The following is a 14625-nucleotide window of genomic DNA, read 5'->3' as shown; positions in this document are numbered from 1 at the left end:
TCTGCTGCAATGATTTTTTTTTTTTTTTGGTAATCTACTCTTTCCTTTTCCTTTTTTTTTTTTTATTGTTACATTGATGTTGAATCCTTTGAAACGTCTAGTGTCTGAAAATCGACAACGTATTATTCATGGCAAACTTGATCTAGACTTGAGTTGTAAGAAAAGAAAAAAAAAAAGAAAATATTTGCTTATTCTCACCAAGTTATTTTATAGATATCACTGACAGGATAATCGCCATGAGTTATCCCTCTGAAGGCATAGAAGGACTCTATCGAAATAGCTTAGCAGATGTCAAAAGGTAACTAATAGATTACGCTGTGTATATGTATATTTTTAGAAAAAAAAAGGTACTGTGCTTAGAAACTTTTGACTCTTTTAACACTTTTTTTTTATGTGCATATATCTACCATTTAGTTTTCTAGAAACTCAGCATAAGAATAAGTACAAGATATTCAATCTGTAAGATACCCTTTCCCTCTGTGTGTGTATATATGTGTGTGTGTGTGTTTTGGATATATTGACATATAGAATATATACAAACGATTAGGAACAAAAATGTCAAACCAGAATTAATAATTCACTACTTTTTTTTTCTTTTTTGTCTTTAGGCGAGCAGAGAAACTATACGATAAAAACAGATTTGATGGTAATGTATCGGATTATCCATTCGAGGATCATCAAGTGCCTCCGCTTAGCATGATTCAACAGTTTTGTCAAGATGCGGCGAATTGGCTAGATAGTGATGCTTCTCATGTGGTAGTAGTTCATTGTAAGGCTGGGAAAGGTCGAACTGGAGTGATGATTGCCTCGTTATTGATTTATCTTGGGGAAGCAAAGGATGTTGAAGAAGCAATAGGAATTTATGGAAGAAAACGAACGAAGAATGGATCGGTAAAAAAAAAAAAAAACATGATCCAAATCGAAAATCTTATTTACTTTTATATACATTTATAGGGAATCACGATTCCAAGTCAAATTCGATATATTGGTTATTTCAAATTATGGATGGATGGAAAACAAAAGAAAGATCAATCTTTGATATTACAAAGTATCACTTTACATACTATACCGATACAGTATCAAGGCAATGATGGTAATATAAAGAGAGAATAATAATAATAATAATAAAAGAATATGGTTTAGAGCGAATGTGTGAATGTTGATCTTTTTTTTTCTTTTAGGGAGATGGGTGATGTTTACTATAGTAGACCACGAAAATAAACTCATCTATAGCCAGGAAGATCAACAATGTCGTATGACAAGGTCTCCAGGTCAACTCATCTTGGAAACAAATGGAATCAAAACTATCCATGAGGATTTCAAGGTCCAATTTTATCATTATCAACTGTGGAAGGTAATAAGTTTTTTCTTAAAAAAAATATTGTCTTACTGAAGAAAAATCATTCTTTATTATAGAAACGTCCTCTCTTTCATTTTTGGTTAAACTCGGAGTTCATGAATCATTCACCGTGTGTATTATCAAAACAAGATATTGATCAAGCAAGTAAAGATACCTTATGCAAGCAATTTGACAAGGATTTTTCAGTTGAAGTCTCGTTTGTATGATATTGTAATTAGTTATTTGTTGATACTTTTCGTTATAGAAATAAATAAAAAAAAAGTATGTATATAGATGATTGAATGAAAACAAAAATGATTGGTATTTGGTTTATTTACAAATCAATATGAGACTAGAATAGATAAATCATTGGTATAAAAAAAAAATAAACTACAATCTAACTAAATAAAGTGGTTGTTTGTAAAAAGGGGAATAATAATTTCTAAGCAGTAGTTCTATATTGTTGCTTGATGGTACTAAAATAATTCTGAGATTTTGATTTTTCATATAACTTGTGGATTAATTTGATGTATGGATCTTCAGGTACCGTCAAAGTGGTTCCCAAGAATGCTAGAGCACCTTCTAAATCACAAGATAATAACCAATCTATCCATGAATGAATGTGATTAATGCATAAAAGTCAAACATTTTTTCCATTTTTACCTTTATGGATCATTAATAAAGCTACAGCTGCACAATAAAAGATATCATAACCATTTAAAAAATAAAGATCCCAAATTCGAAGTAATACTTGATATTGTACCACACCGCCAGTGAACAATGTAATATACCATCGAGTTGCAAACATATCACTTGTAAGACCGATAGTAGACTAAGAAAAGGGATATTTTAGTTCTCTTTTTTTTTTTAATTATTTAATTATTTACCAAATGTTTGGCCAATTTGGGAGCTTGTCTTAATAAAAGTTTTTCTTGAATATAAAAACTTTCCATCAAGGCAGGAAAACCAGGTTTAAAAAGATCATGTAAATTATCACGTAAAAACATATGAACCAACATTTGAAAGGCTTTCTATAAAGATATTATTAATACAATGATATGAATATAAATATTTATATTATTTACCTCATCTTCACAATACATAAGAATCATAGCAACAACATTGGCCATACCTTGACAGTAACCGACTTCTTCATCATAAGCAGCAAAAGCACGAAGAACATTGAATAATGCTCTTTGTCTATATAAGTAAAAAGTAAAAATATGAGTTATCTAAATATAGAAATCATTCATTGTTTCTTACCCTGAACCATAACGTTGACGAAACATAATATGACCATGCATTGTTCTTGGTATATCCAAATCGATTTGTCGTTCGTTTGAAGTTGTTTTAGTTAATAAAGTTTTATAAAGTGATTTTAAATCATCATCTTTTTTCGTTTGTTGAAGTCGATCAGTACATAGATAATACCTAAAAAAAAATGAAAGATATACTATGAGATATATTGAGTTTTAACAGTGATTTACCATGCATCTCTTCGCCAAGAATCGGGTATTCCTTTGTAAATACGTTTGACAAACTATTTTATAATCATTAGTTTTATAAATAAAATTGTAATATATAATACCTTTGAATTAAAGTGAAAATCATGAGTTCCATCCACCAAAAGTTGTTTTTTCATAGAAGCCCATTTAGTAGCACGTTCTACTTCGCGTCGTTTCTGACTATATTAAATAATAGAATAAGTTTTTATTATTATTATTATTATTATTTTTATTACCTTTCAGTGGGTTCAGTTATTTGTTCTTCAATAAAACCATATCTTAAAAAAAAATAATATTATTTAATTATTCCGAATAAAAAAAGAAGAGAGATTATTATTATTATTTTTTTTTTTTACCTATTTGTCATGGCATACCATTTTTCCATTTCAGCTGCAATATCAGGTTGATAGTTCATATAACGTCTTTGAAGGTCAACATCAATAGAAGATTGTTTTGTATTAGAAGATATATTAGTAAGTTCAGTATCAGAAGAAATATTAGAATGAGTATCTGGTGAAGAAGATTCTATCATTTTTTACTATATATATATATGAAAGAAAAAAAAAGGAATAAAAAAAGAAGAAAAAAAAAGATTGTTCATGGTAGTACCAAGTTTTCCCCCCCTCCTTTGATGATTGGCCAACTGGGTGAATTTCTCAAATTTTCATAAATTCATTTTTTTTTCTCTTTTTTTTTTTTTTTATATTTGAAAGGTTAACCCTTTTTTTTCCCGTTTCTCATCATCTCTTCCCACTCCTTTTCACTTTTTTTATATTATTATGGCTGAAATCATTGAAACACAACCTGTAAGTTCTTTTTATTATTATTATTATTTCACTTATTTATTAATATATATTTCTTATTATTATTATAGACTAGCTTAAACTCTTATGTTGGTTTTGATACCATTACTCAACAAATTGAAAAGAAATCTCTTAAAAGAGGTTTTCAATTTAATGTTATGGTTGTTGGTAAATATTATTATTTATTTATTTATTATTCTTTATATTAAAATAAATATTATAATTATTATTAGGACAATCTGGTCTTGGTAAATCTACTTTGGTTAATACCCTTTTTGCTTCTCATCTTATTGAAAGTAAAGGTCGTTTGGATGCTGATGAACCTTCTCGTCAAACAACTGAAATTGAAGCTGTTTCTCATTGTAAGTTTCATCTCCTTCTTCTTCTTATATATATTTATAATTCTAATATCATCTTTTTATATATTTATATATATGTATATAGTGATTGAAGAAAATGGTGTTCGTCTTCGTTTGAATATTGTTGATACTCCCGGTTATGGTGACCAAGTTAATAATGAAAATTGGTAAGAATATATATATATATATATATATGTATAGTTTTTACTTACCAAAAATAATTATTATTTTTAGTTGGGAACCTATTATTAAATATATTAAGGATCAACATTCTGCTTATCTTCGTAAAGAATTGACCGCTCAACGTGAACGTTATATTCAAGATACAAGAATTCACTGTTGTCTTTTCTTTGTTACTCCTTCTGGTCACTCGTAAATCACAAAAAAAAAAAAAAAATACGCGTTATCATCATATTCATTTATTATTTTTATATAGTCTTAAACCTATTGATATTGTTGTTCTTCAAAAACTATCTGAAGTTGTCAATGTTGTTCCTGTTATTGCCAAATCTGATTCTCTTACTTTGGAAGAACGTGAAGCTTTTAGACAAAGAGTAAGTATAAATTATATATATATAATCATTGAATTTTAATCATCATTTATTTATTTTATATATATAGATCAAGGCTGAATTAGATTTCCACAATATCAATCTCTACCCCTATGCTAGTGAAGAAGATGATGAACAAGAACAATCTCTCAATGAAAGCATCAGGGTAAATTAATATAATTATCAATCTTGTATTATCTAACCAATCTTTGGATTTAGGAACTCATTCCTTTTGCTGTTGTTGGATCTGAACGTAATGTTGTCATTGATGGTAAAGCTGTTCGTGGACGTAAAACTCGTTGGGGTGTCATCAGTGGTATGTATCAAAGAAGAAGAAGACAAAAAAAAAAAGGAGTAGAATACAGGGGACTTGTAGAAATTTAGTGTAAAGGGAAATAAAATAGGAGAAGAACCTTCTATCATTCACTCATTTTTTTTTTTTTATAATTATTATAGTTGAAGACGAAAACCATTGTGAATTTGTTCATCTTCGTAACTTTTTGACAAGAACTCATTTACAAGACTTGATTGAAACCACAGCAATGATTCACTATGAGGCTTTCCGTGCAAAACAATTGTTGGCTATCAAGGGGTCTGCTCAACCTTCTACTACTACTTCACCTATGACTTCTCCTAGCCCCACCGCAAACCCTGCATCTCCTTCCAATGCCGCTAGTCCTGCTCCATCTTCTGCTAGGTATTAAAAAACAAAAACAAAAAGATATAGTTGAAAATAATAATTCCTTTTTTTTTTGGTCATAGATCGGTTGCTGCTTTTGCTTAAGGCCCTCTTTATACATGGTGTTTTTTTTTTTTTTTAAATTTTACTTTATTACATCAGAAAGAAAAATAACCATGGTTTCCCTATTTTGATATACCGTTTTTTTTTTCTTTTCTTTTTTACTTTTACCTTTTTATCCTTTAGTCTTATTTTTTTTTTTTTCTCTTTCTCTTTATCCCTTTTTTTTTTCAACTTCCTCCCTTTATACTAGTTACTCCCCTTTTATCAAATAAAAATATTTTATCCGGTAGTTTTTCAAAAATATGTTTATCTCACTTTATTTTACCGATGGTTTAATAACCCAATGATTCATTTTCTTTCATCATGATCTTTCTATGGAATCAGTAGAGAATTATTATGAAAAATCACCATCTCAAATGTATATCATTCACATGTAAATTGGATAATCATCACGTTTCTTTCATGTGTTTTTTTTTCTTAGATGCTCTGACATGCATCCATTTATTAAAGAAGGTTTCTATGATTTATCTAACACTTTCTAAATGAAAACAGGAAAAGCCATAAAGACAAAAATACAGTGAAATTTCGTCTGTACTATCTTTTCATACCCGTTCCTCATAAGTATTCATCATCATCTTGATAAACCCTCTCCCCTGCATACAAAAGAGAGAAAATAAGTATATTGCTTCGATCCTATTACAAGACCAATAATAAAAAAAAAAAAGAGCCTATCTTTTGATGATGATCACAAGAAATCATTGTAAAAAATAAAAAAAAAAAAAAAAGAAACATATTGGTCAATACATATCAGAGATAGCAGTGTAGAAGCAATGGTGACATTGGGATATTCCTTTCATCCATTGCTTTTTTTTCATTTTATTTTATTCAAACAAAGCCAAAAAAAAAAAAAATACATTAACAACAATAAGATAAATAGAAGTAATATAAATAATAAAGATAATAATAATAATAATATAATAATAATAATAGTAATAATGGTAAATAAAAATAAAGTATACTAGTAATAAATAAGAGCATATATAAAGGAGTGTCAATCAATTCCTAGGAAGCCATGGCTAATGATAACTTTCGAGTACGAATCCAATGATCCAATTCTGTATCCAAAGTTTGTTGTACGGTTCTATAAATACGAGAAGGGAAGCCAGTATCCACAGTAGATTCATCCTTTTGAGGTATGTTGTTTTCCTTGACCTTGATCCCATATCGACCATGAGCCCAACGTGCTTGATAGATCATGACGGTAAAAAGAAGAGGTTGTTGTCGATCATCCAAGGATTCATCCCATCGACTGTCCACACGAGATGATAAGTCCAAATGCTGTTGTTGTTGTTTCATGAATTTCGTCCATTCTGGATAGTGACATTGACATATGTATTTGAATGGCGACACCTCGTCTTGTACCATAATGTTCATTCCCACAAGTACATGCCGTAAATCCGCCATGAGTTGTCGTGCTGATTCACTACGAAAGAGAGTGCCTCGATTGAAATGGAATTTGATCATTGGTGTATCATTGGTGTCTTGAATATTACTGAGGCGATCTAGATACATCAAAAAAAAAAAAAAAAAAAAAAAGAGTGAATGAATGACATTAGGGAAATATTGTATTTTTACCTTTATCACTTTCAGAAAATCTATTTGGTTGAACAGATGATACAAGTTCATTTGTTGATACCGATTCAGTCAAAGTCGCTTGATCCATAGATGGATGATTGTTTCCTCCTTGTCGAATAAGAGATAATTGACGCCATGAACGACGGGTTTGTTGATAATGTTTGGGAACTGATGGAGGAGAAGAAGATTTGTTGTTTTCCATGTTCTTCTTCTTGTTATTGTTGGTTGGATAATCAGCATGAGGATCAGAATGTAACCACTGTTGATATGATTTTTTGGGTGGTGTAGACCGAGAGGATGAAGAGGGAGATGGTAAATCGGGAGTAGTTGGACCTACATCTGAAGCATTGGTAGTCAAGGTGGATGCTGGTTTGGGTTTCACATCAGAAAACATCAAAGGACGATTGGGTAACATGGAACCAAGAATCTTGACAGCACTTTTGCTTTTTTCACGGATACTGTTGGTGCGTTCAGTGACTGATCTGGTCAATAAGCGTACACTACTATTACGGCCGAGACGACTACTTGTTGATGCTTTACGCTGATGAGTGGATGTCGTAAGATCAGGATCGAGAGCGATTGGGTCACCGGAGGTTTGAGCAACACGAGGTGAGCTACGGGATCCGTCGGTTTTTCGTCGTACCAGAGTCGTACTTGCGTTGCCATCAATAGCACTAACAGCCTTGGGTCTAGTAGCCACTGTACTTGTTGATCTGCTGAGTCCACCCGCTGAGTGGTAAAGAGGTTTATTTTCCACCATATCCAACTGCCTTCTAGTGTCGTATTCCTTTCGTTCCTTGACCAAATAATAAATAGAGAGTAGCGGATCATACATAGCTGGTAGAGATAAAGGATCATCATCAGTTTGCCCAGATTTCCTACCAATAGGAGTGATGCTTCGTCGCCAACGAGGTATTGGTGTCTGGTTTTGTCGTTGCCATTCCAATTGTTGATTTTGTTCAATTTTGCTAACTGCTTCTCTATATTCTTGAGTTTTGATGAGTCGTTCTAATTTCGATCGTATCAATTGTTCATCACCAAGACTAAATCCATGCATTCCTCTAACAATATCCATATCCACAGTTTCTAATACTTGTCGTTGGGGTATATTGCTGTAAATAGGTTCTTCATATCCTTTTTTCATCCATGGGTGATTTTCAACAGCGGATAATGTCAAACGTTTCTTGGGATCTACTACCAGTATCTTGGATAACAAATCAACACAATCTAAAAAAAAAAAAAAAATAGAATAAAATCAGTTCCATTGGATATATATATATATATAATTTTTTACCTTTGCTGAGATGATCAGGGTATTCATCAACAATACCAGATTTGATTTTGGCATGAAGAGCTGGTAAACTTGTATCATCAAAGGGAACGCGACCACATACCAGAACATAGATAACAACACCAAAACTCCATACGTCGACTTCAGGACCAGTATAATGTCTTGCCTTGAGTAATTCTGGAGCAGCAAAATAGAGTGATCCACAAAAAGTAGAGAGTAATTTTGATGGTGAGTAAATATTTGATAAACCAAAGTCAATGATCTTGATATTTTCATCCTTAGTGATCAGAATATTTTCAATTTTCAAATCTGTAAAAAAAAAAAAAAAAAAAAGTCAGCTACCAGAAAAGGAAATGGGTTGTGTGTGGATCAAGCCAATTTAAGCCAAAATAAGATTTCAATTACTCGTGTCCCATTACCTCTGTGAACAATAGAATTTCTGTGGCAATAATCTAAATATATATGTAATGAGAAAGAGGGGGAGAAAGGATCAGTTTATTTGACATTGTAAAGTTGATTTTTTTTTTTTTTTTTTTTTTTACCTAAAGCACTTGCGATTTGACGAGCAAACTTTCTAGCTTGTTTTTCACGTAATTTGCCATGACGTATGATATAATCCAAGAGTTGTCCACCATCCACATATTCCAAAAACATGTAATAATAATCTCCTTCGGTGATCCAATCCTTGAGTTGACAGATATTCGGATGTCGTAATAAATACATAATAGCCAATTCTCGTACCGTGCGTTGTTCACGTTCCTTCGGGGTATCTTTTGGATCCTTTGGTTTTTCGTTGGTCACAAGAACGTTGTTTAGATCCACCTTGGGCATAATTTTCACTGCATACTATATATATAAAATAAATAAATGATTAATTCCTTACTTTAATATTATATCAATTATTTACCTTTTGTTGATTTCTATCTGTCAAACATTCAGCTAATTTGACTTTGCCCATACTACCTTGTCCAATGGTTTTTCGATAAATGACATAATTTTGAATTCTAACTGCTTGTTTTCTTGGTTCAGAAGACCGTCGTTGTAGTTCCTGAACTTTTGATGATGATGTATTTTGAGTACTATTACTACTAATATTACTTGCTTTACGATGAAGAGAATCGGATCTTCGTGTTGAATGACTACGATGCATAGTTTTATTATCTTCCATAGGAGTAGGTGAAGGTATATTCAACGAATTCTGTGTGATGACTTGATCCTTACGACTAGTAGTGTTCTGTGATGATGAAGGCATAGGTGGAGTATAAGTAGGAGAAGTCACTGCAGTCATTATTTCTAAATATATATATATTTAATATATATATATATAGATATCTTTCTTTGATAATTATCAATGAATAAAAGAGAGGATAATAAAAAAAAAAAAAGAAGCAGTAAAGAAAAAGGACAAAGAGAAAAAAAAAGAGAGAGAGAAAAAACTAAAAATAAGAAAAAAAAAGTTTAAGTCAGCGGAACGTGAAAACCTGGGCAAATATAACGATGAAGAAAAATGATTGGATAAGCACAGACGAGAGTAAGTAGGTATGCCATTTGGGGGAAGAGAGTAAAAGTTGATTGGAAGCTATATTATCATCATTCTATAATAATAATAATAATAATAATAATAATAATAATAATAATAATAATAATAATAATAATAATAATAATAGTAATAATAATAAATAACTAAAAATTATGATAAAAGAAAAAAGTATTATAAAGATAGATAGAAAAATAAGAGACCCGTTTGATTCATGAGATAAAAAACTGTTATAATTATGCTGGGTTTAAATTTAAAGGGACATATTGAAAATAAAAGATCATGCAGGTCATTTGATGAAAACATTTATATTGACATACACGCATTTTTCACTCTTTTACCAAAGATTTCAACAAGACATAAAATAAGTATAATATATAATAATTGTATATGATCATCATGATGAATAAACATGATAATAATAAAGGGGGTTAATTATTGTTGATGAACGATCAGTCCGTCTGAACAGTCTGAGTAACATGTCTATCCGCAAATATTCCTTTTTTTTTTATAAAGAAGTATAGATCAGGTGAACACATGGCAATACGATAAACAAATAATAATAATAATAATAATGTAAATATAGAACTTTTTTCATTTTAAATCAATCAAAAAATAGTAATAGAACAAGGAGACATAATTTTCTTTTTATTAAATTATAAAATTTGATATACAAGCAAACATTGGTACAAAACAAAAAACAAAAACAAAAAAAGTGATAATAACCAAGTGGTCCCTTTCGCACATCTATCTATATAGTATATCATCTCCTATGAGGTAGTTTTTTTTTTTAACCCGGTTTGTTCATCAGTCATTATGAATTTCCAATCACCACTTGTTCCATTTGGATAATGAGTTTTCAAGTATCGTACAACAAAAGGACAAGAAGGGATCACCAACATGTTTGATTGTTCCACCCATTGAAATGCACGTTTTACCAATAGATCCCCAATACCTAAATGTCGATATGCGAATGGTATTTCCTATAAAGAAATATGGAAATCAATATCACAAATCACAAGATATAATCATCATGTCATTCTTTCCTTTATTTTCGTTTTTCTTACTGTATGATAAAATTCAACCAAAGTGGGAAATCTTGTTGGAAGGTAACATAAAGCAGCTGATAAAAGAAGAAAAAGAAAAACAAAGAAAAAGTCAGACATACAATTCAAAAAAAAAAAAACACTATGCATATACTGTCTCTATAGTTACCAATATTTCCTTTGGAATCCAGGCAAACTTTGAACATATAATTTGCAGCATCATGAGTAACCTGGGAAATATCATAAGAAGGAGCACTTGGTCGAGGTGAAGTTGACGATAATGGTGAGGAGGTAGTTGATATTACTGTTGTTGTTGTTGGTGATGATAATGGTGATTGTGTTGGTTGTGTTGTTATTATTGTTGGTGAAGCTGGTGGTACTGATTGAGTTGTTGTTGTTGTATTATTGGTAGTTTTTTCGATTGAAAAATCATTTTTCGTATTATTCTTTGAAGAAGATGTTTCCTTTGGTAATGGACGTTTCTTGGAACTACTACATTGACTACTGGAAGAATTGGTGGGTTGACAAGTAATAGTAGATTCTTCCTGTTGTTGTTGTTGTATTCTTGTTCGACTAGGTGATAATATAGCAGGAGTTGTGGCTGTGGTAGTTGTTGTTGTTGGTGTCGTTTTGGTGGATAGAGTATAGCGAGGTGGAGACCTTGACTTTTCATGAGAAGGAGGTGTTTCCATTGAGGGAGACACCGGAGATAAAGTAGTGAATGAATTTTGTTGTTGAACTAATGACTGGTCTTCTACTTGGTTGTCAGTCTCTTCGTTGTTGGAATTGTCTATTTTATCTGATTTGCTTCGTTTGGAATGTCGATATGTTTCAGGACAGGATGGTGTGGAAATGGGTGAAGTACGTTTCAATTTGAAAATGATAATGATGAAGAATAATAAAAATAAGATACTGGAAAGTATTTTGGAAAGATTGACAAAAAGAAAGAAAAAAAAAAGAGAGAAAAGGAAAAAAAAAGTGAACGAAAAGTGAAAAAAAAAAGAAAGAGGAAAAAAAAAAAAAGAGGGAAATCAATTATTTTATTTTTCATAGGGAGAGAGAGAGAGGAGGACGTCCAGACCCTTTTTTTGCTTTTCATTGCAAAATAATAAAAAAAGAAGAAAGAAAAAAGAAATTTTAATCCTGAATATTATTCATATTTGGAATAGAGTAATCAAAATATATATTATTGATCTTTCTTTTCTTTTTTTATTATAAAAATGCTAATAAATTGGTGAAAAAAAAAAAAGAGAGAGAGGGAGACTTTCTTTTGCCTTCAAACTCAGTGAATCTATAAAGCTAAAAAAACATGCATTTTGGCTTGAGCGTTTAAGAGAGAAGTCTACATTATATAGTTACACAAAAATATCATATATAGTTTCTTCCATTTCATTCTTAATACTATTTTAGAAACATGGTGATCAAAAACGATGGTAACTTTTTTCTTTTTTTTTTTTTCTTTCTCTATTGAACGAGACATTCTAGAATATGACAACATGTTAAAAAAAAAAAAACGCATAAAAAGAACCAAACCCCGATCTCAACTAAAAAAAAAAAAATAATAATAATAATAACGCGCTTACCAAAAAAATGAATTGAGACCCATTCGCTATTTTTTTTTTCTTTTTCTTTTTTTTTTTTTTTTTTTTTAACAACAATAACGACAAAAGTATGAATCCTAGTGAATTTCCACCTTTAAACTTACAAGATAATACAACTTTTAAAAATGATAATATCTCCATGGAATCGTCTTTGGATCAAGTCGATCAACGTTCGCCTTCACAAAATAGTTCTTTGAAACCATCTTATGCAGATACAGCTGGTCAAGAAGTTCACTTGTTGGAAAATAATCCTACCCCAGCTGAACAAATTAAAGGAAAACTGTTAGATCATCAAATACCAGGTAAAATAATAAATAAATATTTTTCATAAAAAACAAAAAAACTAATGGACTTGTTTTAATAGAATACACACCTCCTAATCCTTCAAGATCGTATGCCGATGTCTCTTCTCATGAAGGATTCCCTACTTTGGAAGAATCAGTTGAAAGACAAACTCCACAAGAAAATGATCTATCTGATCTTCCTTCTATAACAGAATTACAAGAACAACCTTCAGGTAATAATAATATACTTTTGATTCAATATATATATATATATTTACTTTTTTTTTTTTATAAAAGCGCGAAGGATTCCTCCTCCTCCTCCTTCAGCAAGTTTTGCAAAGATGGCTTCCAAACCTGCTCCATCACCTCCTCCTTCTCCTCCTTTTGTTCAAGTTAAAAAGAAGAAGAAATGACTGAGCCACCATCTATTTATGACAGTACCACCTTCCCTTCTCTCGAATCATCCACCAAACAGACACGGCTCGGCTCCGATACTCTGGCTTCTTTACAATCTATCTCAAATCAATCGACACAAGTCGTGGATGCAACAAAACAATCTGGTAAGTTGTAAAGAAAAAAAAAAGATCGATGATGTATGTTTTTTTTTTTCCTCATCCATCCATATATTCTCCTATATAGTCCCATTTACTCAATCGTATGTAGATGCTGTTAGCCAAGATTTGGATCAAGCTCCTCCTTCAGCCCAATCCCGTATTCATTTACAACCTGTTTTCAATGAACACGATATGATGACTGAAAGTACTCGCCGGGAAACAAGAAAATTGAAACAATTACAAAACTCTGGAAACACAAAAGGTGAGAATGAAAAGAAATAACGAATGGCTCAATATCATTATTATTTTCTATAGACTTGACACCTGAAATGGAAAAATTGGAGAAATTACTACGAGAAAATCAACAAGACATTGGAATCACTGAAGAACAAGCAATTAAAAAGTCCCCAGAAAAAGCACAACAGACTAAAAAGGAAAATATTATTCAAAGGAAGGAAAATCGTCAATATCCTAACAAGTTTACGATCTTTAACACCTTGTCTAGTAAGTTGGCAAAAAAAAAAAAAAGAAAAAAAGAAAAGAAAGAAAGAAAGAAAGAAAACGATTGACTCATTCTCTTTGTATATCTATAGCGCTTCATAGCAACGGATATTCTTGGTTAACATCACTCTTCACCGCTATGCTTCTTCATATTCGATACTCACCCTTCACCTCACCTTATCGATTCCCTTTTATTTATCGTTCCTTGACTGATCTTGTGACATTACCGATTTACACAAAATATGTACGTACCACGCATATTCCTCTGTTACAACAATCAAAGCAACAATTGGACGAATCTATCTCCGAGTATGGATGTACTCGTAACAACATTATTGGGTTACGTTTATATGATGGACTCCGGGTAATCAAGCATTTGGAAGAACATGAAAAATTACAATGGTGGCAAGTAGGAATTTGGTAAAATGATATTATCGATCAATCATTTATTATTATTATTATTATTTCTCATTGTTTATTATTATTGTTATTTAGGGCAACTCATCGGGTACATTGGATGCTCTCATTTATGGCACTACAAGATGCTACTACTCAATTGGTACCTTCTTCTACATTGTTGGCATTGAAAGATGTCGAAAATGAAAATAATGAATGATGGATTTTTTTTTTTTTGTTGTATCCTACTCCATTCACTATTCACATAACTTTATATTTTACTCCATTGTGTCTTAAATTAGTTTTAATCACATATATTAACGGTTGTATATTTTATATTTACCTTTATGTCTTCTTTAGCAATAAAGTATGTTATTTTTTATATGAATGATTTGATGGATGGACAGTAACGAATGACTGACTATAATTTATAAATGAGGTGATGAGTAATATGTGAAGACGGGATAAAGGCTGAAACTTG

The 14625-nt window shown here is 31.1% G+C and overlaps 6 protein-coding genes across 6 annotated transcripts; 3 read left to right on the top strand and 3 right to left on the bottom strand.

Moving 5' to 3' along the window:
• The first annotated feature begins 53 nt into the window (after positions 1–53).
• Positions 54–1580, top strand: BX664DRAFT_331308 (protein-tyrosine phosphatase-like protein). The gene is made up of 7 exons (XM_051545116.1): positions 54–155; positions 214–298; positions 415–459; positions 609–891; positions 955–1093; positions 1182–1354; positions 1417–1580. The coding sequence occupies exons 1-7, from the start codon at positions 77–79 to the stop codon at positions 1564–1566; spliced, it is 954 nt and encodes a 317-aa protein (XP_051399603.1). The 5' UTR covers positions 54–76; the 3' UTR covers positions 1567–1580.
• Positions 1581–2370: 790 nt separating this feature from the next.
• On the bottom strand, positions 2371–3376 carry BX664DRAFT_262264 (rab-GTPase-TBC domain-containing protein; the record flags this gene model as incomplete). The annotated part of the gene is made up of 6 exons (XM_051540713.1): positions 2371–2539; positions 2603–2770; positions 2827–2879; positions 2928–3024; positions 3081–3122; positions 3201–3376. 6 exons carry the CDS (start codon positions 3374–3376, stop codon positions 2371–2373), a joined length of 705 nt encoding a protein of 234 aa, XP_051399602.1.
• Positions 3377–3623: 247 nt separating this feature from the next.
• Positions 3624–5341, top strand: BX664DRAFT_365196 (Septin-type guanine nucleotide-binding (G) domain-containing protein; the record flags this gene model as incomplete). Its single annotated transcript, XM_051548455.1, has 10 exons — positions 3624–3650; positions 3719–3815; positions 3881–4009; positions 4092–4173; positions 4241–4378; positions 4443–4560; positions 4628–4723; positions 4777–4873; positions 5014–5149; positions 5320–5341. The coding sequence occupies 10 exons, from the start codon at positions 3624–3626 to the stop codon at positions 5339–5341; spliced, it is 942 nt and encodes a 313-aa protein (XP_051399601.1).
• An 877-nt stretch (positions 5342–6218) lies between these two features.
• On the bottom strand, positions 6219–9614 carry BX664DRAFT_331299 (uncharacterized protein). The gene is made up of 6 exons (XM_051545115.1): positions 9133–9614; positions 8768–9071; positions 8645–8677; positions 8229–8534; positions 6935–8161; positions 6219–6861 (listed from the first exon to the last, which is right to left on the bottom strand). The coding sequence occupies exons 1-6, from the start codon at positions 9511–9513 to the stop codon at positions 6362–6364; spliced, it is 2751 nt and encodes a 916-aa protein (XP_051399600.1). The 5' UTR covers positions 9514–9614; the 3' UTR covers positions 6219–6361.
• Positions 9615–10378: 764 nt separating this feature from the next.
• Positions 10379–11797, bottom strand: BX664DRAFT_331296 (uncharacterized protein). Its single transcript, XM_051545114.1, has 3 exons — positions 10978–11797; positions 10830–10885; positions 10379–10745 (listed from the first exon to the last, which is right to left on the bottom strand). The coding sequence occupies exons 1-3, from the start codon at positions 11498–11500 to the stop codon at positions 10533–10535; spliced, it is 792 nt and encodes a 263-aa protein (XP_051399599.1). The 5' UTR covers positions 11501–11797; the 3' UTR covers positions 10379–10532.
• A 651-nt stretch (positions 11798–12448) lies between these two features.
• BX664DRAFT_331295 (uncharacterized protein) lies at positions 12449–14579 on the top strand. Its single transcript, XM_051545113.1, has 8 exons — positions 12449–12711; positions 12774–12926; positions 12991–13085; positions 13112–13253; positions 13333–13509; positions 13563–13751; positions 13841–14168; positions 14244–14579. Exons 1-8 carry the CDS (start codon positions 12480–12482, stop codon positions 14362–14364), a joined length of 1437 nt encoding a protein of 478 aa, XP_051399598.1. The 5' UTR covers positions 12449–12479; the 3' UTR covers positions 14365–14579.
• The last annotated feature ends 46 nt before the right edge of the window (positions 14580–14625 follow it).

Source organism: Halteromyces radiatus (assembly GCF_025201355.1).
Source record: "Halteromyces radiatus strain CBS 162.75 chromosome Unknown BX664scaffold_4, whole genome shotgun sequence".
Classification (NCBI taxonomy): domain Eukaryota; kingdom Fungi; phylum Mucoromycota; class Mucoromycetes; order Mucorales; family Cunninghamellaceae; genus Halteromyces; species Halteromyces radiatus.
Note: the sequence above shows the minus strand (reverse complement) of the source record. Positions and strands in the feature narration are given on the sequence as shown.

What these genes read in the sequence shown, in the direction of transcription:
- BX664DRAFT_331308 (XM_051545116.1), top strand. Translation starts at nt 77, where the DNA reads ATGTTGAATCCTTTGAAACGTCTAGTGTCTGAAAATCGACAACGTATT. An exon ending in AACGAACGAAGAATGGATCG is followed by an intron (nt 892 to 954) that starts GTAAAAAAAAAA and finishes ATACATTTATAG; the next exon opens with GGAATCACGATTCCAAGTCA. An exon ending in ACAGTATCAAGGCAATGATG is followed by an intron (nt 1,094 to 1,181) that starts GTAATATAAAGA and finishes TTTTTCTTTTAG; the next exon opens with GGAGATGGGTGATGTTTACT.
- BX664DRAFT_331299 (XM_051545115.1), bottom strand. Translation starts at nt 9,513, where the DNA reads ATGACTGCAGTGACTTCTCCTACTTATACTCCACCTATGCCTTCATCA. An exon ending in TCAAATCGCAAGTGCTTTAG is followed by an intron (nt 8,678 to 8,767) that starts GTAAAAAAAAAA and finishes ATATATATTTAG; the next exon opens with ATTATTGCCACAGAAATTCT. An exon ending in AAATTCTATTGTTCACAGAG is followed by an intron (nt 8,535 to 8,644) that starts GTAATGGGACAC and finishes TTTTTTTTACAG; the next exon opens with ATTTGAAAATTGAAAATATT.
- BX664DRAFT_331296 (XM_051545114.1), bottom strand. Translation starts at nt 11,500, where the DNA reads ATGGAAACACCTCCTTCTCATGAAAAGTCAAGGTCTCCACCTCGCTAT. An exon ending in GGATTCCAAAGGAAATATTG is followed by an intron (nt 10,886 to 10,977) that starts GTAACTATAGAG and finishes TTCTTTTATCAG; the next exon opens with CTGCTTTATGTTACCTTCCA. An exon ending in TGGTTGAATTTTATCATACA is followed by an intron (nt 10,746 to 10,829) that starts GTAAGAAAAACG and finishes ATTTCTTTATAG; the next exon opens with GAAATACCATTCGCATATCG.
- BX664DRAFT_331295 (XM_051545113.1), top strand. Translation starts at nt 12,480, where the DNA reads ATGAATCCTAGTGAATTTCCACCTTTAAACTTACAAGATAATACAACT. An exon ending in ATTACAAGAACAACCTTCAG is followed by an intron (nt 12,927 to 12,990) that starts GTAATAATAATA and finishes TTTTTATAAAAG; the next exon opens with CGCGAAGGATTCCTCCTCCT. An exon ending in TGGTGGCAAGTAGGAATTTG is followed by an intron (nt 14,169 to 14,243) that starts GTAAAATGATAT and finishes ATTGTTATTTAG; the next exon opens with GGCAACTCATCGGGTACATT.